The 23533-nt window shown below is 32.9% G+C and overlaps 1 protein-coding gene across 2 annotated transcripts in view; it reads right to left on the bottom strand.

Moving 5' to 3' along the window:
* LOC143085550 (uncharacterized) overlaps nt 1-23533 on the bottom strand; it is a 42175-nt gene extending 18642 nt beyond the window's left edge. For both annotated transcript variants that reach the window (XM_076261976.1, XM_076261977.1), the window contains exons 1-6: nt 23417-23533; nt 10758-10998; nt 4737-4939; nt 3965-4006; nt 1203-1244; nt 819-881 (exon numbers count right to left, since the gene is read on the bottom strand). In XM_076261976.1, coding sequence (XP_076118091.1) covers nt 819-881; nt 1203-1244; nt 3965-4006; nt 4737-4939; nt 10758-10998; nt 23417-23463 — 638 coding nt within the window. In that variant the 5' untranslated portion in view covers nt 23464-23533. The remainder of the gene's footprint in view (nt 1-818; nt 882-1202; nt 1245-3964; nt 4007-4736; nt 4940-10757; nt 10999-23416) is intronic.

Here is a 23533-nt window from a genome sequence, read left to right as displayed (position 1 = left end):
TAATAGAAAAAGTTTTTTAATAATAGAAAATGATTTTTCAATATATGAAAAAGATTTCTTAGTTTTAAAAATAAATTTCTAAGATAAAAAAAAAATCGTTAATTAATATTAGAAAATTTCTATTATTAAAAAAGGTATTTCTCATATTAAGAAATGAAATTTCTTGTATTAAAAAGGGTATTTTGAATATTAAAAAAGGCATTTCTAATATCCTTAAATGATTTTTTAATATTACAAAATGATTTTTATATTAAAACTTCATTTTTAATTTGAGAAATTCATTTTCTAATACTAGAAAGAGTGTTTTTCTATTATTTTATTAAAAAAATATTTTCTAATATAAACAAAAAGTGTTTTTCTTTTTTAATATTAAAAAAATATGTTCTAATATTAAAACATGACTTTTTTTATTAGAAAATGATTTTTTAATATTAAAAATTAGTTTTTTTTGTCCACTTTGGCTTGCCATAAGCATTGTAGTCCTGAACATGCTTGAAATATTTGGCACTGAACATAAAACAACCACTCATCATTAATCAATTATACTGTGAGCAAACTTACTTTCCATTTATTCACTCAATTTGAAAGAGTTTAAATACGAATCAGAAATTGCAGGGATCAAAGAAATTTCTTTCATATGTCCAACTTTGTATAGATTATCAGTATGTTAGTTACCTTAAATAATTTTGCATGTGGTTGGGGTTAAACTGTTGTCTCTCTAAGGATTCATACTTATATCATTATATTGTCTAATACAGTAGAGTATCCGGCCGATGTAGATAATAAATAAAGCACCTTATTGGTTTTGTTTTCCCTACCTTTCAATGTCATTATCTTTTGTCTTTATTTGATCCTCAAGACGAGTTATTGTTATCTTTTGCCTTAAAAAAATCAAAAATAATTACAGTTTCAGTTGAACTTTCGGTCATACTATCAACAACAGCTTCAGTCAGATTATTCAACCTTTTACAGCAAACAAGTGAAAATGCGTATAAAGCAATGGTCAAACATTTTATCTTAGTTATTGTTTTCAATGTGAAATATGGAGAACATGTTATATTGAAAATGGCCAAACTGATATTCTAATTATCAGGAAAATTATATTTCATTTTATTATTTGTTTCAATTGTTATTTTCACCTTTGTATAATTATAACCCAATGAACCAAGCTATTACTAAAACCAGTAAAACAAATTCCCTACCCTTCGATTATTCTTTCTTTGCCTTTCAACTGTTCTGCGAATCTATGAAAAAAAAGCTTCGTGAGCATATATAAATAAATATATTGCATTTTTTATACATGCTGTTATAATCTTTGTACCCTGTTTTTTTGAAAGGACATATCCATTAACAAAATAATAAGTATTCAAATATGTACACTACAGTATCGTTGATTAATTACACCTCATACATTAATAAAATTGAACATCAAGATAATCCTCAAGCACAAAATTAGTTGCAGGAGACGGATAATCTTCTCGTATTCAAGACTTTCATGACAAATCAAATGTAAAGCAAACAATTTGATTTCATTTGGGGTTTTTTCTCAAATGGGCGATAACGCTAGCGCTTTTTAGAAAATTTTGGTCCTCAATGCTCTTTAACTACGTATTGCATTTGGCAATTTTAACCTTTTTTTAGATTCGAGCGTCAATGATGAGACTTTTGTAGACAGGATGCGCGTCTGGCGCAATTACTAAATTTCATTTCAAAATGATGAGTTTATTGGAAAACTGATTGTAAACGATATTTGTAAAGGTTCGATTAAATATAAATTTCAAAAAAGTAAAAAACATATTTTAGAAATACAGCATGTGTATAACATACATTGCCACATGTGGAGCAGGATCTGCTTACCCTTCCGGAGCACCTGATATATCACCCCTAGTTTTTGGTGGGGTTCGTGTTGTTTATTCTTTAGTTTTCTGTGTTGTGTCATGTGTACTACTGTTTGTCTGTTTGTCTTTTTCATTTTTAGCCATGGCGTTGTCAGTTTATTTTCAATTTATGAGTTTGACTGTCCCTTTGGTATCTTTCGCCCCTCTTTTAAGGCACTGGCTACATTGAAATGTAACAATAATACAAAAATTATTGTTACATTAGAGACTATTTGTCGGAATGCAGTGTTGGCTGAGGAACCGATCGATTAATTACGAAAGTAACAATAATATGTGTGTCTACAGTTACTTTGTGTTATTGTTATGCTAATGCACTTCAATATGTGCTGGGACTAGTAATATGTATTAAAATAAAACCAGAAAAGTTTTATTTGAATTTTACAATATCGCAAACAATTTTTTATTTTTTTTTTTATTTACAATGGAAGTTTTTACACATCCAGGATGTTGTTCCGGAAGCATGTTTCAGTCTAAACTACTAAACTGTACTATCTTGAAGAACATTAAAATAATTATTACTTAAAACTATTTATATAATATTTGTTGAATAATAATTATAAGTATTACTATACTTATCGATGAATTAAGCAACAAAAATAAAGAAGGTTAAAGTTCAATAAATCTAACGTAAAAATAACACAATATAACAGTAGACTTTAGTATTATTGTTACAATCTTAATTATCAGTTCCTTACCCAACCCTGCCGTTGATTCCGGCAATTAGTCTCCACTGTAATAATTACTTTTTTATCAATGTTACATTTTAATGTAACCGTAGCCATTGCCTACATGTAAATTACAAATTCACAAAAAAAAAACCAAGGATACTTGTTGTTTTAATCAGGTTCAAAACCAACAATGTGCACGCGTGTGTGTTACCAGACAAATGTAGGTGGTATATCGGTTTCAGTTTGTACAACATGTTTAGAATCTAACATAGCTGTATGTGGTTGAATAAAAACAGATGGAATCGGCGTTTGCCTAGGTCAGTATCAACAACTCAACTGGGTATGCATAATTCATGAATGTCAACAAGGGGAACATAACAAAACTGGCAATATTGTCGAACGGATACTGCCAGAAATGCCAGATCTATGACAGCGTGATGTTAACTGGGATCCTGTATGGATGAGCATATCGTGATAGTGACATTATCAATTTGTCAGAATTATTTTCGTCTACTAAAACGCAAATAGCTATGGTATCATCTTGTGTGAACTTGCAGTGACATATCATTCAAATTAATACGCTATCCCAAGCTTTCGTTTCCTGTCGTTATTCCTTCACAGACGGTTGTTGATTACAGGGAAGCTATTTAACAAAGGATTTCAAGTGGTAAAGATGACGTCATCTCTCCTGATGTTTAATAGACGCCGTCACGGGTGTGTTAACCCTTAAGTTCTATCTGTTTCAGAGATATGAAGATAGATAAGTTACAAATATTGCAACCATTTAAAACTTCAACGAATATGACTTACAGAATTATACTTATCACCGGCTTTTTACTTGCATGATCAACAGGCAGTTGCCACATGTGGTAATGTTCTGTTTATCCTTCTGAAGCATCGAAGATCTCCTGCCCCCCTCGGTTTTTGTTGTAGTTCGTGCACAGTATTTAGTGTTCTGATTTGTATATTTTTGTTTGTCTTTTTTTTTATCAAAACGAAAAGTGCAATGTTTTTATGCAATTTGTAAAGCCAATACATTGTACGCACCCTGCGCGTGCTCAGCAGAGCGTTCACCTAAGTCGGTGTTAAGGCATGTTCCTCCACAACCTTATCCACCACAGAAGATTCAAGTATTCAAATTTGGTATCTCAGTTTTGAGACAGGACTAAAACAAATAGTCTGCCACACCAAAGGCAATAAATATAAGAAATACTCGCAAAAGGTGAAAATGATTATTCTATCAGAAAAAAACTCGGTTTTCTTGTACAGCTCTTCTTTTTACCCTTATAAGTAAGGCAATACTTGAAATTTTCTTTTCATATTTCACTGTTCAGTGCATTCAAAAATAATTAAATCAGGGATGAAAACACATTGACTAATGATTCTCGTTTCACTTACCCTGCATCTTGTTCATTTAGTTGTTTCTGTAACTCTTTTTCTCTAAAGAGCAGAAAATATAATGTACTTGTAAAGATACATCATAGTCAATTTTATAACAAACAAGTGCAATTATATTTGCCTTAAATAGTTTATGTTTTTCATTCAATAGGAAATGTACAATAAAATTAACGGTAAAATTACGAGATGAAGAAGAAAAAAAAAGAAAAACACATTTTTTTAAACCAAAGGGGACGATAAACTTAGCTTACATTTTTTTGTTAACTAGACTATCAACTCAATCCATTTTAAGTGCATTTCATCAAGACGCATTATTTATACTTATTTCCTTTTTCGTCTAAGGTTTACACACGAAACACATGATACGATTTTTGCAGGCTGCCTGAAATCAATTTCGGTTGCAACATAAGAATGAGAGTCCAGTATGTTTTCAAAATCCTTAAACCATCAGATAAAACAATTTCTATCGAATTAGTTAGTATATCACGCCTGTATACCTTGCTGTGTAATACTCAATTTGACATTATCAGTTTGAAATGTTTTCATGTACAATGTATGTCTCATCTTGTTGTATCATTTTATATGTGTAATAGATAATAAGGAATTTTAGGAAACAGATGGCATGTTATGCATATTCAACACTATTATCAAACATGTAATGTAAAGCAATAAAAACAATATTCACCACTTTTAAAATATCTAATTACTTATTGACAGAAAACATTTTGAGGATTTTATTCCAGGATTGTAAGCTTTAAAACAATAACCTTACCTTTCTTTTGTTTTCTCGCGGCAAACTTGTAATTCGTTTTCTTTTTCCTGCAGTGAATTGGCATATTCTATTTTTGCAGAATTGAATTCTCTAACTTTCCTTTCTAGCTCAATCTTCTCTTTTTTTACAATTCTAAATTCCTCTTCCTTTTGCCTTATTTCATTTTCTAGTCTAATTAGTTCTGGAAATCTAATACCAAAGCCCTAAAACAAATCATAAAACATTATAAAATCGTATTCGACCACCAAATGTGCACTGAAAAATTATCATCAAATGAAATTGATGTAAAAACAATTATGGCTTTTGGATAGTGTGGGAGTTCTTATTTCCAAAACAAAACATGTTATATATAGACATTGAATGTTCAGCGAGCTATAACCCGAGTAAAAATACAGCTGATATTTAAAGACAATTAACAGTTATTGACTTTTTTCCTGCAATCATTGAATTACTTTTTGAAAGAAATCGACATGACTTAACCGCGGATCGCACTGAGGACCCGAAATTGAGGTGTGAGTTAGACAGTAATTCGACATAACCGTTCGCTCGACTAGGGAACGTATATCACTTCGTGTTATATATACACCTGTATAAATATATAAGACAGGTCGATTTAAAGAAGGACGAATATATTTAACACGCCTTTTTCGAATTAACGTATTTAATTCCCGAAAAGCGCATCTTTGAATGGATTAAATATGTTAATGAATAAGGCGTGGCCATATATGATTTGTAACATAAATTGGCTATGGCGCATGTCAAAGGTTACACGCTGATCAATACAACTTTACTGTACTTTTCAATATGTAAATCAAACAGTTGCGTGATTTTTCAGAAAATAACACATGCAGTTACAAGGTGACAATTGGATTTGTATTTCATAGGAATATTTAAATGGATTCAGACTCGATAGCCATTTATGTGTTATTGAATAGCTTTTTTATCCCAAAAGTTATTGACAGGGGGTGGTGTGGTGGGGAAGATGTTAAATGCAAATTTTTATCTGATGTTTATCGGCCTTCAAATCAAACAGGACGTTTAGTTTCAAATGAGTTTTCGCGTTGTGATAAGAAGGACACATTTTCCAATACCGTGAGTAAAGTCCAGAAACAAATAATTGGAGCATGATTATTTCACGGATATAGACCCTAATAAAATACACAAAATAACTAAACATCCAGTGACATATATGATCTGTTTTAAAATATTATCAATTTTGACAAGATAAAAACAGGAATTCAACCAAAATATCTGTCAGAAAATGTATTGTCATTTCTGTTATATTTTGTTTCCTTTTCTCATTATAAACATCTCGAAGGAGCAGTATATGCAATTACCACTTCTGAGATTGAAGTTAGAGAACTGGTGAAAGCTCCTTCGATTCTTTGCTAATTCAACGAGATGCAGTCAACGGCGGAATTGTAGAGTGCAATAAAAAACGCCCTAAACGCTAAAAATAATCGAATTTAACTCACTTGAAGAACAAACTTTCAGGAAAAGAAATCATTGATGCTACAACTCGATATAAGCATTTATTTCCATTTTTTCTTTGAAATTACAGTGTATTCTACATAATTAAAAATGCATTAAAGGGGCATAAGCTACGAGATATATAAAAAAATATAAAATTGTTCAATCATTAATGAAAGAGAAATAGTAACCAGGGCGCAGCTTTATACGACCGCAGAGGTTGAACCCTGAACGGTTGGGGCAAGTATGGACACAACATTCAAGCTGGATTCAGCTCTAAATTTGGATTGTGATTAAATAGTTGACACAGCATAGGTTTCTGACACAGAATGAATGTGGTCTAATGAACTTAAAATACTTTTTGTTCCTTTGAGCAATTCACTATGCTGTTGAATATCAATCCTCTCAAAAAAAATGTTTGAAGAATTTTTTTTTTTATTTATGAAATCTGAAATGAGAAAAGTTTAACCCCCCCCCCCCCCCATTTTTTTCTCACATCCCCCTTTCCCTTTGTTATCACTGAATAGTAAAGATTGTTTTAATTTATCAGTTGGTAGTAAAAGTGAATATACATTGTGTATTGTATAAAACAATGATTTAAGTTGATTCAACTATTATTCTGGACAAAGAAAGATAACTCCAATCAATCGAAAATTTCTTGCTATTGCACAATATTGTGCAATTAGATATTTCTTGCTATTGCGCAATACTGTGCAATTGAAGATATTTGCTATTGCACAATACTGTGCAATTGAAGATTTCTTGCTATTGCGTAATACTGTGCAATTGAAAATTTCTTGCTATTGCACAATACTGTGCAATTGAAGATTTCTTGCTATTGCTGAATACTGTGCAATTGAAAATTTCTTGCTATTGCACAATACTTAATATAATAATTTCGGATCCTGATTTGAACCAACTTGAAAACTGGGCCCATAATCAAAAATCTAAGTACATGATTAAATTCAGCATATCAAAAAAGCCAAAGAATTCAGTTAGATTTGGCATATCAAAGAACCCCAATTATTCAATTTTTGATGAAATCAAACAAAGTTTAATTTTGGACCCCGATTTGGACCAACTTGAAAACTGGGCCAATAATCAAAAATCTAAGTACATTTTTAGATTCAGCATATCAAAGAACCCCAAGGATTCAATTTTTGTTAAAATCAAACTAAGTTTAATTTTGGACCCTTTGGACCTTAATGTAGACCAATTGGAAAACGGGACCAAAAATTAAGAATCTACATACACAGTTAGATCCGGCATATCAAAGAACCCCAATTACTCAATTTTAGATGAAATCAAACAAAGTTCAATTTTGGACCCTTTGGGCCCTTTATTCCTAAAAACCTGTTGGGACCAAAACTCCCAAAATCAAACCCAACCTTCTTTTTATGGTCATAAACCTTGTGTTTAAATTTCAAAGATTTCTATTTACTTATACTAAAGTTATGGTGCGAAAACCAAGAATAATGCTTACTTGGGCCCCTTTTTGGCCCCTAATTCCTAAACTGTTCAGACCTTAACTCCCAAAATCAATCCCAACCTTCCTTTTGTGGTCATAAACCTTGTGTTTAAATTTCATTGATTTCTATTCACTTATACTAAAGTTATTGTGCGAAAACCAAGAATAATGCTTATTTGGGCCCTTTTTTGGCCCCTAATTCCTAAACTGTTTGAACTAAAACTCCCAAAATCAATCCCAACCTTTCTTTTATGGTCATAAACCTTGTGTCAAAATTTCATAGATTTCTATTTACTTAAACTAAAGTTATAGTGCGAAAACCAAGAAAATGCTTATTTGGGCCCTTTTTGGCCCCTAATTCCTAAAATTTTGGGACCAAAACTCCCAAAATCAATCCCAACCTTCCTTTTGTGGTTATAAACCTTGTGTTAAAATTTCATAGATTTCTATTCACTTTTACTAAAGTTAGAGTGCGAAAACTAAAAGTATTCGGACGACGACGACGACGACGACGACGACGACGACGCCAACGTGATAGCAATACGAAAAATTAAAAAATTTTGCGGTCGTATAAAAAAATAATTCGCTTTTAGCAGCAAGTATGGTTCAATTTCGACAAAAAACGCTAAGAAACATTGAAGATTAATTATTTACTTGCAAGTGAGTAATTCGACCTCATTGAATCCGTATTCATGTGAACTTCAATTTAACCCCTAAGATTGATAACGTCAGGAATCGTGCGTGATCAGTCTTTAAAAGGAAAAAAATGTCAACATTGAAAGTAAAACAAAGGTAAATCATTTGATTGACTAATTCGATCTACTAAAAATCATTCTTATACAGGTAAAAACGATGATTAAAATATATTTTTTTTTAGCTATAATATGAAATTAGATTGACCTAGAAAAATCCAATTGCACGATTTCGCTTAATCTATTTATATCTATGTTTATGTTTATATACCTTATATGGTCATCGGAGGTTTTACGAGGCCAACTCGATATTCAATTAGATGGCGTCTAGACTAAAATACACACGAGTTATTGAGCTCATGCTCTTGTAAATTGTTTAGTTAAGGCTTTTAAGAATTTGGATAAATGTTTTACATTGTAAATATGAGAATTTGAGTCAAATCGGTGAGCATGACGTTGACAGCTAGTGCCCCTTTAATAGTCAAAACAGGTCATGTTAATCATGCGAATACGACGAGCATAATTATAACTTTAAACACTAATATGTTAGTAATAATATATCTTTTTTTTTGTAATATTCCACTAGCAACTTAATTCTAATCCAAACGGTCATTTTCATCTAAACTTCACCTATACAATAAATTGTTCATTCATTTTCTGTCGTCTTCCGGTAGTCAAATTTTAGACTTGTTCGCCGCAATCCATGCAGTGCTGTTTTGATATTGAGGTGTACCACTGAACCGTCAGAACATTGTCTGAACGGGTCTTAATTGACTGCACGCGAATTATCAGAACAATAATGAAACCAATGTAGTGGATAATACTGAAAATTTACTGAAAAACTCAAAATGACTTAATGGTGTGTGGTTCAGTCTTTGAAGAGCTGTTCAGATCAAAATGGCCGTTTCAAATCAAAATTGCTTAGCTGTTGTTCTAAGGAAAACGGCATGTAACCTTTTGTTTTCTTGTGTATTTTGGCTGCTGTCTCATTGACGTTTTTAGAACCGCTCTTTTTATTCAATTTTAATGCTTCATTGGGAAATGTCGTCACCTAAAGATCTCTGATTCGACAAAAAAAATCATTTTTAAAGAGTGGCGTCCGTTTGGCTGTGCAGGATGTACAAAAGATATATGAGTAGGACAATTGCCACACTAAATGCAGAGGAAGTTTTCGATAACTTTCTATAGGGACATAGATGGTATGTTAAGAGGCCGTTTTTTCTGTCCCTTACCGATCGATGGACTTTCCGATTAGATTTTCCTCTAAGTTCAGTATTTTTGTGATTTTACTTTTTACCAACATATCTTTTTGTCTGAATTTCCCTACCTTTCATCCCGGTCGACACACTTTTCATGACTACCTAATCATTGTTAATTTTACTTGTCCTGTAAATGCACGAATTATTTACCATTGGATAGTAAGTAAACAAGAACTAACTAACCTATCATGGATTAATGTATTTATTGCTAAACTAGGAGTCTTTGATATATAATTGTTTCCATTAATTGTTGATGGCTTTGAATTGGGTACGGAACGCCAGAAAACATGTTTAACTGTGTCGTATATGTATGTGCCTGCCCCATGTCAGTAGCCGGTAGTAGACTCTATCCATATATATACATGTATATACAAGTCTTCACTCTGAAGAATTTAATTTTTCAATAGGTAACCAACACAATTCAATGTAAAGACATTCTACATGTATTAGTTGGTAAAGTAAGAGCAACTTAGAGAAGTAAAACCAAGCTAATTGTACCTACCATAGCAATTTTGGTGAAAGCTAACTGTTATAAGATTAAAATTTGCTGTACTCGAAAATAGTGATAAAAAAAAAGTTCATGTTTTAACAAAAAAATTTCCGATTAAATGTTAGATTTTATTTCCTTTAGTTGCTTTTACTTGACCGTGTACCTGAATGAACAAAATTAATAACGATATACAACAACAAACAACAATTGCAACTATTCAATAAACCGATTGACTCGAGCTCCGGATATAAAATATTTTCACAGGTTACCTACTTTGTGTTGCTGTATATTATAACTTGTTTTCGCCTTCTGTTTATACTCGCCATGATGTTTCCTCAGTTGAAAACCTAGTTTAAGTCAAAGGATATAAAACTAAATGCCCTTATCTTAACAGCTAGACCATTTTTAACCAAATTCAGGGTTATTTTTTCATATCTATTAATGCATGCAGGCTGTGTTACTTGATTTTTTTTTTTTTTTTTTTGCAAAATAACATTTGTTTTTTCCGATAATGACCAGTAACAAACATGACAATAAGTTATGTTGCTTTGTCAGACGAATATCACTTTTTGCAATTAAAACTGACGGAAAAAATGCAATATAGTGTTGAAACGCCAACAGTGACTGCATCTATATACATACCTCGTTCAAAGAATAAATATGACCGTGTACAGTATCTAAAACATGTTGCTTAGCAGCTACAAAACTATTATCCCGATCTCTCGCTTTTAGTGTTAATTTCAGCTTCTTTCGCAATTTGTTTAAATCATTCTCTAAACCAGTGATTGAGTTCTTGACATCATCATATTTCAGTTCTTTGTGTTCTTCTTCTATATCGTGTGGAGATACATCTAGACCTTGTGGGGATACAACCTCATATTTTCTATGACCAAAGTAAAAAATATGTCAGATTAGAACTAGAATAAAACAGTTTCCCTTAGACCTTTCATGTGTGAAAAATTACATTTCATCACAGAATATGGTATAACTGTATTAGATTAATATAGTACAAACTGAATTCATATATATTTTAACCTAGCTGAGCAAAACATTCGCATCGGTGAAAAATGTGCTGGAGGGAGCCGAAATAATAGACGTAACATCGCAAAGATGGTGGTTCAAATCAAGAACATCGAGAAAAGTGGTTATGGCATCTTTTAATCAAGAATAGGGAAGTTGACCTGTTTGCTCATCAATCTCATTCAAAATATGCAGTGAACAGTCACACGTGGTATTACTTTTCAAAAGTCCGTAATTTTTTTTGTTTTCTGTTAAATTCCATTATTTTTGCGTTTCTGTATATTATGAACATACGTATATTATAAATACAGTGTATTTGCTATTAACTATCAATTTCAAATTTCTTTTCCACGGCGATCACTGCTATATCATATAGAGATTTTCTATCAACGCGAACATTTTGGATTAACCTTTGTCGAATACGCTCATGTGTAGGTTTAACTTAAGCATCTTTGACATTCAAGTCGCTCATTCCGTGGAACTTATGGCCTGGAAAGATTTCCTGCCCAAGCAGTTTGTAGCTTAATATGAGAGGAAAGAATGGGGTTATAAAAAAGAAGATGTGGTATGATTGCCAATGAGACAACTATCCACAAAAGACCAAAATGACACAGACATTAACAACTATATGTCACCGTACGGCCTTCAACAATGAGCAAAGCCCATACCGCATAGTCAGCTATAATAGGCCCCGATAAGACAATGTAAAACAATTCAAACGAGAAAACTAACGGCCTTATTTATGTAAAAAAATTAACGAAAAACAAATATGTAACGAATAAACAAACGACAACCACTGAATTACAGGCTCCTGACTTGGGACAGGCACATACATAAATAATGTGGCGGGGTTTAACATGTTAGCGGGATCCCGACCCTCCCCTAACCTGGGACAGTGGTATAACAGTACAACATAAGAACGAACTATAAAAATCAGTTGAAAAAAGCTTAACTCATCAGATGGACAAAAATACAAGTAGACGTGGCCAGGTACTTACATGTATACATCCCGACACAAAAACACGCAATTAACAGATCTGAGAGTACTCGCAGTTATCTGACAGCTAGTTCAAAGCCACTAACAACTAATAAAAAATCATGCATCTAAGACTTAACATTACCTCATTTTAGCAGTTGTTACTGTCCGATCAGGAGCTGGCGCAGTGAATGTAAACCCTGGCACGGGATATAGCTTAGAGAGTATGAACATAGGGCTTTGTTAGTTGCATATCAAAGGGACGTCCGGGGTTGGAACACCCCCTTTTTTAATATTAATGCTTTCGATTTTTGGAGCGTATTAATAAATGTAGGTTTTTTTTTAATTTTCCAATTTTGTCTTCCCTGTAATAATGTTCTGTTATGGCATGTATGGGGGTCGAATGATTAAATTGTGAAAACGACCATTTGATTCACTATGGTGTTTTTAATAAGATTTGGAGATTTCAGTATCGCGTGTTTTATTAAGATCATCGATAGAACAAATTCTGGCAAAACTAGCGTTCCTCGCGGAACAAAGACATGATAAAAAGTATATAAGAAGAGGGTCATCCGAAGGTACATCAGTGGACTAGTACGTATATATAACATCTTTATCCCCGCCACATTCGCCATGCATGTAAATGACTGCAATTTGTACATGACATGTCAAACACCATCACAATTAAAACCACCACATAATGTGTGTGTCTGGTCAAAGTCAGGAAAGCTTAGTTGTCATTAATTCAGTAGTTGTCGTTTTTTGTTGTATTTCATTTTATTTTTTTTATTGTTTGTACAAAAATAAGACAGTAGCTATATATAGATTTTCTCGTTTGAAATGATTCACATTCGTCATGTCGGGGTCTTTCATAGTTTATTATGCAGTTTCGGTTTTGATTATTGTTGAAGGCCGTATACGAAGACCTAAAGTTGCTATATATATATGCATGTCTTCTTTTGTGTCTGAAGAACTTCAAAACGATTTTTGAATCACAGGTGTCGGGTGATTTTGCCTGATACCAGTACTATCTATAGACTGTAGATGCAATTTTGCCCTAATTTCTGTAATGTTTAAGTCCCTATCAGCAAACAAACGTCTTTATTGTTGTTTTGTTGATTACACAAAAGCATTCGATACTGTTCAAAGGCTAATGCTATGGTATAAATTATCACAAATTGGTATTCAAGGTAAACTTTTAACTGTAATTAAATCTATGTATACTAATGTGTCTACTTGTGTATGTGTTGATGGTCACAATTCTGAATACTTTACCAATGAATTGGGCTTGATGCAGGGAGAGGTGTTATCTCCTATACTTTTTTCATTATATGTTAACGATTGTGAAATGGCTTTCATTAATAGTAATGCCATACCATATGAGATGAAAGAATTGAATTTATTTTTACTTATGTATGCTGATGATATGGTTATTTTCTCAGAATCTGTTTTGAGGTTACAAATTATGCTTGATATATGAATATACATCAAAATGGTCATTGAGTGTTAATATTGATAAAACTAAAATTGTAGTATTTAGGAAAGGTGGAAGAGTTCATGTTGATGAGAAATGGTATTATGATAATAAGGAAATTGAAGTTGTTGATAATTTCACTTACCTTGGTGTACTTTTAAATTTTGATGGCAAATATAATATGTTACAACAGAAATTGTCAGAACAAGGTAGAAAAGCAATGTTTGCTTTAAGAAGAAATGTGAAAAGTATGTTTTTAAACTATGTCACTTTGTTATCACTGTTTGATACTTATATAAATTCTTTATTGAGTTATGCAAGCGAAATATGGGGTGCACATAAACTGCCCCGGCAATAGAGTCCACATGAACTATTGTAAAAATATACTTGGTGTTAAGTTGTCTACTAACAATGTTATGATATATCAAGAACTAGGTAGATTTCCTCTTATTTTCGTAAGGAAATGTAAGATTTTCAAATATTGGTTTAAATTGCTAAATACTTCAAACTGTATATTGAAAAATTGTTATAACTACTTACTAGTATATGGTGATTAGAGAGATGTCCGAATAATAAGTGTAACTGGCTGTATTTTATCAAGAATGAACTTTTTCTTATTGGTTTAGGTGATGTATGGTATAGCCAAAACCTTATTTGTGACTTGCCTGATGTATATTTTGCTGTCTTAAAAGCAACGTTTGTACGGTTGTCTAAAAGAAGAACTTGATGCTCAGTTGCATATGTCTCCAAAATGTTATAATTATAAATATATGTTAGATAATTTTTGTCTGCAATTTTATTTATGCAAACCAATTCCAAATGTTTACAAAAAATGTATAACAAAAATAAGATTAAGTAGCCACAACTTAGCTATAGAAAATGGAAGATTTTATGGTATAACAAGAAATAACAGAACATGTACTTTTTGTAAAAATGATATAGAGGACGAGTTTCATTTCATCCTCAATTGTCCACGTTTTCAAGGTTTTAGAACAATTTATATTAAGCCATTTTAGTGGAAAAAACCGTCGATGTACAAATTTATTATAATAAACTGATGAGTACTAAGAATGTAAAAGAATTGTGTAATTTAGGTAAATTAAACTAAATTTATATTTAGATCTTTTAAGCTTAGATCTGAAATGTTAAAATAATGTTTGTTTATTACTACAACACCTTCTGCTGTCACATAGTCTGTGTTTATGTATGTATTATATGTATTATTGATGTTGATATAATTGTATACCTATAGTTTATATAGACTTTGGTAATAAAGATATATATATATATTATATATACAACTCGTCTAAACATCAACCCAACAATGTTAGATCTGTAAATTTGCTTTCGCAAATTTTTTGTTCTTCCCTCGCCGGGATTCGAACACATGCTACTGAGATATCGTGACACCAAATCGCCTATATATACAACTCGTCTAAACATCAACCCAACAATGTTAGATCTTTAAATTTGCTTTCGCAAATTTTTGGTTCTTCCCTCGCCGGGATTCGAACCCATGCTACTGTGATATCGTGACACCAAATCGCCTGCACTGCAGCCGTCCCGCTAGACCACACGACCACCTGGGATCTCAAAAAAGAGCTTTCGCTGGCCATGTGTTACCTTTCCACGTCAGTTTTAATCTAGCGGCGTACTACAGTACATGATATATAAGGCATGAAGATGTTATTGTTACAGATCAGCTAAATTATCAATAGTAAAGGATCCTACAAATTAATGTAAGATACAGTCACAGACAATAATTATATTCATAAGTACGTCTGAGTCAGTGACAACCCTACAACAGATGTATCCATCGGATCGCCATCAATGATGGCGATATATGGCTGTGTACATAATGTATATACAACTCGTCTATATATATATATATAAACGCCTAAAAAAGTGTACACAACAACTCCAAATACAAAAAAGGTAACTATAAATGTAATTATTTATAAATATTTCGGATAACAGATATCCTTCCTCAGTGAGATTCTGATGTTAAATGAATCATCTTTAAGTCTTCTTAGATTAAACTGTTACAATCTTGAAATTTATACAATAAAAAAGTCAAACCGAACATCAGTTAAGACGCTTGCACCATTCTACAAATTTATCAAACATGACATAGGTTATATGGCTTATTACAACAGAGAGTTCAAATACATGCTTTAAATACAAATAATAATGTGCGATATGAACTAGCACAATTCTAAAACTTTATTAAACGGGAACGAAAATTATGATGGTACAAGAATGATTACGCCAATAAAATTACCAAACTGAACGATCTAAATTTGTAAATATTTTAAATTGACAGAGTAAAGTAGCTAAAACAGACCCTGAGTATTTAAACATCGCGAACAAACAGCCGTTAAAATGTAATAATAAGTTTTGAATAGGTATAACTAGAAGAACGTGGCTTGGTACTTATACATCCCTCAAGTTGAAAAAATTAAGCAATTTAAATTGGTATCTTCAACAAATTTATTTAATAGATGAGAAAGGTTAAAAATAGAAACAGAAACTGTAATAATAAGTAATATAACCTAAATGTGAAGCACTACACGGAGTCGAACTACATCTTTTCCTTTATCCAATTTGGTGCCAAAGTTGTTAATTTTCTTATCCAAAATCTTTCCCGAGCGAGTCTATCCTCCTTAGACCAAGCAGAGTTGTGGTCAATGATTTTAATGGTCAGTCGATTGAGATCTGCCTTAGTGTGGCCAGGTGATCTCAAATGTCGACTGAGGGAGGTCTCAGACTGGCTTGCATTGGTAGTCGCTACGATGGCCGTTCATTCGTTTGTGAAACGGCTGTTCCGACTCGCCAACATACTGTTTACCACATTTACACTGTAAGAGATACACAACATTTGAAGTCTTGCAATTAACATTGCAAAATATGGTGTACTATTGCAAAATATGGTGTACTGTACCAGTGGAGTGACTGTTAAAAGTCTGGGTATCCAGTATGTGTTTGCAAGTCAGACATCGTTTGTTTTCGCAACCCTTGCAAGAGCCCCCAGATGAAGAGCCTGCTTGAGAGGATAAGTCAGCTCTCACCAGCAAGTCTTTAAGGCTTTTGGGCCTACGAAAAGCCAGTACAGGTGGCTCGGGAAAGATCTTGGATAGTTTAGGATGTTTTTCTATCTCTTTCCAATTATCGCGGATTAGGTGAGATAAGTTGTCAAATTTTGGATGGTAAGTCAACACAAAAGGCACCCTCTTGTTGACCTTTTTGTCTTTATATTGTAAAAGCTCATCTAGGCTGATGTTGTTAGCACGAGAAAAACCTTTATCACTGTTTTTTCTTTTGCAGCCCCGATGTTTAAGGTGACCGCGAAGTTCTTGTAGACGTTTTTTGGCGATATCGTTGGTGGAGCAAATCCTTTTTATACACGATATGGCCTGGCTGTAGGGAATGCTCTTGGTGCAGTGTTTAGGATGACAACTCAAAGGAGATAGATATTGATGTTTGTCTGTGGGCTTGTAATACAGATCTGTAAATATGTTTCCATCCCTCAATTGCGTTGTAGTGTCAAGAAATGTGATCTTAGAGTCAGAGATTTCATATGTGAATTTGATTGAGGGATTGGAAAGAGATAGAAAAACATTCTAAACTATCCAAGATCTTTCCCGAGCCACCTTTACTGGCTTTTCGTAGGCCCAAAAGCCTTAAAGACTTGCTGGTGAGAGCTGACTTATCCTCTCAAGCAGGCTCTTCATCTGGGGGCTCTTGCAAGGGTTGCGAAAACAAACGGTGTCTGACTTGCAAACACATACTGGATACCGGGACTTTTAACAGTCACTCCACTGGTACAGAGTACACCATATTTTGCAATGTTAATTGCAAGACTTCAAATGTTGTGTATCTCTTACAGTGTAAATGTGGTAAACAGTATGTTGGCGAGTCGGAACAGCCGTTTCACAAAAGAATGAACGGCCATCGTAGCGACTACCAATGCAAGCTAGACCTCCCTCTCAGTCGACATTTGAGATCCCCTGGCCACACTAAGGCAGATCTCAATCGACTGACCATTAAAATCATTTACCACAACTCTGCTTGGTCTAAGGAGGATAGACTCGCTCGGGAAAGATTTTGGATAAGAAAATTAACAACTTTGGCACCAAATGGGATAAAGGAAAAGATGTAGTTCGACTCCGTGTAGTGCTTCACATTTAGGTTATATTACTTATTATTACAGTTTCTGTTTCTATTTTACACCTTTCTCATCTATTAAATAAATTTGTTGAAGATACCAATTTAAATTGCTTATTTTTTTTCAACTTAAGGGATGTATAAGTACCAAGCCACGTTCTTCTAGTTATACCTATTCAAAACTTATTATTACATTTTAACGGCTGTTTGTTCGCGATGTTTAAATACTCAGAGTCTGCTTTAGCTACTTTACTCTATCAATTTAAAATATTTACAAATTTAGATCGTTCAGTTCTGTCTATTTTGTAATTTTATTGGCGTAATCATTCTTGTACCATCATAATTTTCGTTCCCGTTTAATAAAGTTTTAGAATTGTGCTAGTTCATATCGCACATTATTATTTGTATTTAAAGCATGTATTTGAACTCTCTTTTGTAATAAGCCATGTAACCTATGTCATGTTTGATAAATTTTTAGAATGGTGCAAGCGTCTTAACTGATGTTCGGTTTGACTTTTTTATTGTATAAATTTCAAGATTGTAACAGTTTAATCTAAGAAGACTTAAAGATGATTCATTTAACATCAGAATCTCACTGAGGAAGGATATCTGTTATCCGAAATATTTATAAATAATTACATTTATAGTTACCTTTTTTTGTATTTGGAGTTGTTGTGTACACTTTTTTTAGGCGTTTATATAAGTTATTTTGTGTGTACATGTATTGTTACTCGTAACGATCCAGCGACCTCGTGGGGAAAATCGTTGACTACTATTCAGACGTTTTATATATATATAAATATATTAAATGACTGAATAAATAGTCAACGATAAATCTTACGGGGTCATGGATCATGTAAACATGATGCAGCACACTACAAAATATAATATATAACAAGTCTAAAAGGGTACAACATCACCAAAAACACAATAAAACGAACAATATGTTAAATATTTCGAATAACAGATATGTGGTCGAGTGGTCTAGAGCGCTGGACATGAGGCTAAGTGATTGGTGCTGTAGTGTATCAAAGGTGTGAGTTTTGAATCCCGCTGAGGGACGAACAAAAAATTGTCAGTAGAAAAATCTAACTCTAACACTGTTTGGTGTAATTTTCAGACTTATATAAATATTTGTATTAACCATGTATCTCTATCACTCTGAGATCCAGTGGGCATATATATTGTATGGTTTGTCACTTGTTTAGACTTGTTTGTATGATATACTTATTTCTAGTGACTGTATAATGAAATGAATCATGATCCCATATGATATATAAAAATTGTTGAGTTAGATTGCTGACAAATGAAAAATACATTGTGTATAAAAATAATAATATAACATCTACACACGCTTAAAAAACACGTGTCTCATGTCTATCTCTAGATTAGCCTTCCGTGACAAGGTACCACTACGACTATTGAAATTATATTTTTTATATAGCGGATGTGGTCGAGTGGTCTAGAGCGCTGGACATGAGGCTAAGAGATTGGTGCTGTAGTGTATCAAATGTGTGAGTTCGAATCCCGCTGAGGGACGAACAAAAAATTGTCAGTAGAAACACCCTGTATAACCCCGATACAGATGAAACCGGACGTTGACGCGTTCGAATCGAACACATCGTGTAACACTGAGTTCAGACAGTAAGAAATTAATACTTTTAAAGAAAATTCAATATCTATTCTTCGGATATTTTGCTCCAATATATTCTTTGCCATAATACTCATTAGTTACTAAAAGGTTTTTCAAATATGTGGAATTTTTATATACAAACATCAAATAACGCACGACGATATCAATGATAAAACGTGCTTGGTATTTTTAAATATTCAAAACTTAATGTTTCTTGTACCTCATAGTTTTTATAACATACATTTTTGAAAATTTCATAGTTAAAATTTACAAACTTATAAAGGTCGTATGTTTGTGTTGTGTCTAGAAACAAAAAAATACACGTTTTAAAGTGTCTTTATTTTCATGTTGTGTACGCTTCGTTGTCATTACACCTTTTTATACTGTACGCTTCGTTGACACAATATTGCGTTTGTCAATGAATTTTACGTGTATGAAATAATGCTTTGATATGATTATAACCAATATGCATGTTTAAAAAATAAATAATTTACCACCATAACATGCAGACAGCAACCCATAATATCCGTTGTATTGTCGAAACACTCTTGGAGGTATTTTGTACATGTAAAAAAAATCTTTATGTATACGAAAGTTGAATTGGTAGAAATACATTAACTCGACAGATGCAAATATGACTAAGCATACAGATACACACGTCCGAATATCTAATTTGATAGCATTTTAGAAAATGTTTACCATACGACAGTCAATGTACGGTAAGGTGTGGGTTAGGTGCCCGCTAACATGTTTAATCCCGCCATATTCTGTATGTGCCTGTCTAAAGCCAGGAGCTTGTAATCAGTGGTTATATATATTTTTGTGTTCACTATTTTTTGCAAAAATTAGGCTGTTAGTTTTCTGTGTTATTTTTTAGCTGACTATGCGGTATGGGCTTTGTTTATTGTTGAAGGCCGTACGGGGACCTATAGTTGTTCATTTTTGTGTCGTCTGGTCTCTTGCGAAGAGTTGTTTCAATACCACATCTTCTTTTTGATGTAGACGGCAATCAAAAACAATTAATGGAATATAGGCTTTTGGTCTGAATCTCAGAGGCGGGTCCAAGGGGGTCATATATTACAATAGAGTTACATTAAGGCTCGAGGATATGTGTATACAATGAACATGTAACTTATAGCCGTCAATAGTAATACAGTTTCTTGAATGTAAAGATATAAGGATGAAGAGATACTTCTTAATATTAACTGAATTGCTTTCTTCGATTATGTATTTTTTGTTTGTTTATTTTTTAAGGTATGAAGATAATGCTTAGTTTCCTCGAACATTACAGTCTTTCTACTGTGATGCCAAAATCTACATGATTGGTAATTCTGGTACTTTAAGCACCTAGAAGTCTATACCCACCCATATGCATTTCATTCAAATTTTAACTTATTTCTGAGAAGACCAAAAGGACCATATTTATATTCCCCAGTTACCTTTGGTGTAATCGGTAAATTATGCAATTGAGCAAAGCATCAATCAGCAACCATCAACCTAACCTTAGACATTTGCTTAGTTTCTTTTATCATGTCTTAATAGTTATCAATAAAAAATTGAAACGTTTCACAGTTGATACTTTACAATTTCTGGACCCCTTTATTTGTTAATAACACGCGTGCGTAATAGCTGATTGTTGTCTGCTTAACGTTCAAGATAAGCACAAAGTAGCAACACATACTACATGTAGGTCCTGGAAGGAGGCCCTGCGGAATTACGTCAGGGAAGTTTGGACTGCCACTGGATAAAATGAGGTATATTGAACAAGGACACAAATGTTGCCTTTCAACAGGCCATTTATGGACCTCTCAAAAAGTTTTTCAAGGGTTCGTAAAGTACACGAGACATTGGATCGTATATTCCCATTCGTCCTTTGTCGATATTTTATGTATACTTTTTAATATAAGTCAGACCGTACGCATACGGTCCCACCGTATAAGTATTTTGAAAAAGTATGCATACGGCCCAGACCGTACGCGTACGGTCCAAATACTCATACGGTCTGGAACATAATCACTGACTAATACTTTAGATACACATGATTTACCTCTTAGTTTTAATTCGCTTTGAAATAACTATCAGTTACTACAATTACTCCTTTGTCGAAATTTTATGTATATGGTTTTTGTGCCTTGTACCGACATTTTGAGTTGAGCCAATTGCAACTGTACAGGGTTTTTTATGTTTTTTTATAAGTTGTGCTGTTACACCAGTATCCCAGGTTAAGGAGAGGGTTGGGGGCTCCCATGTCATGGGCCTGTATAACATAGGTCATATAGATCTGTCATATTTTTTTTTCTTTGATAAATAATCCATAAGTTATAAATAAATAACCGTTAGTTTTCTCGTTTTTATTTTTTCACATTTTTTTTTATATTGGATTCTTTTATAGCCGACTATATGGTATAGGTTTTCCTCACTGTTAAATGTTGGACATTGAACTATAATAATTGCTTTATTCACCCACTTCATTTAAACTTTGGTGGAAAGTTGTATCACTGGCCATCACACCACATCTAAAAAGCTTTATATGTAAAAAAAAAAACAAAAAAAAAAACACCCATAGATAAAGCCATCAAAGGCATTCGGCAAACTAAGTTCAAGGAGCTCCTATGTCTGCTTTCGTCTATGCGAATTTGGACCAACATCAGCATTTTGAAGAGCCTCAAATTGTGAAAAGGAAGTCATTAATGTTTTAATGACTGTTCTATACTTTTTGAAACTTTATTTCCTCTGGAAATTATTTATTACTGTTCATTTCATCTGGAATAACGTTGAAAGTCCCAATTTTCAATAGAAACATTCCTATCAGATGTACGCTGGTTAAACACTGCAATTTTGGCTTTGGGTGACTGGTGATTTAAGTTCAACTATTTTGACTAATTTAACGGATAAACATTTACAATAAAATACAGAAAAAAGGGTTGCCGACATCATCTCGAATACCTTGACAAGTAAGTGATTTGTGACGGTTTTTGTCAACGAACTGTACAGTGATTTTTTTAAAAAGCACAACGAACGCGACACATTTAGTGGAACGAACAATACAGTAAGAGAAAACTTATTTACTATTATATTGCGTTTATTCTTAGTTCTAGGGAACATTTGAAGGCACGTAGTAATTCAAAGTATAGTTATTTGTTATTGCTTAAGGTATTAATACGCAAAGGTGTATGCACGAAAATATATTCAGCATTGTTTATCTCATAAAACGTATGAAATTGCACCATGTCTGTGCGTTTTGCATCTAGCATTTTTATCAAACGTTCTATGCAATATCTAAAACTAACAACAATTGTATAATTGAATAAATAAACTAGCATGCACATTGACATATTTATATATACTTAAATAAGTTCTAGAGAGGCATTCCAAATTGTTGTCATCCTAAATATTGTTCTGATTATCGCTTCGAACGCGTCAACGTCCGGTTTCATTTGTATCGGGGTTATACGGGGTGAGAAAAATCTAACTCTAACACTGTTTGATCCTGTTTGGTGTAACTTTCAGACTTATATATATATATATATATAGAGAGAGAGAGAGAGAGAGAGAGAGAGAGAGAGAGAGAGAGAGAGTCTATAAGAATATACCAACCAGTAAACTTAATAGGTATTGGATCATCAAAATTGACAATACTACACAAACAGGAAAAAATATATATCATATATATATCCAAAAAGCACGTTCGGTATACAGTATAGACACAGTGTAACTATCAGACATGCATATTCATCAGCATACCATTGCATACATATAGTTATATATGTATATGGCATTCATCTGTTTCAAATAAATGCAACATGTATGTATGTGCCTAAAAGCATGGAAGAATCTAGGCCGAATTGAATTGTAATTGAACTGTTTAATGCATAAAATAAGTATTATATCCATTCTACTTTTGGTTTTACAACAATTAATGTATGAAAATACATAGCGCTATTGATTATATTTAGGACGCGTATGACTTGAACATGTTGAATGATTAAAAAAAATAATCGATAAAAAGGTAGAATTAACTCGGCATTACGTACCTTTTTTTGTTACTTTTCCTGTGAGGTGATAATCTGAAAAAGCTCATCTTGACTTCCTATAAATTACTACTTTATATTGCATAGGGAAGTAAAATCATATACGAAGAGCTGTGAAGG

Source organism: Mytilus galloprovincialis, chromosome 8, assembly GCF_965363235.1.
Source record: "Mytilus galloprovincialis chromosome 8, xbMytGall1.hap1.1, whole genome shotgun sequence".
Lineage (NCBI taxonomy): Eukaryota > Metazoa > Mollusca > Bivalvia > Mytilida > Mytilidae > Mytilus > Mytilus galloprovincialis.
The sequence above is the reverse complement of the archived record's forward strand: the minus strand, read 5'-3'. Positions and strand labels throughout refer to the sequence as shown.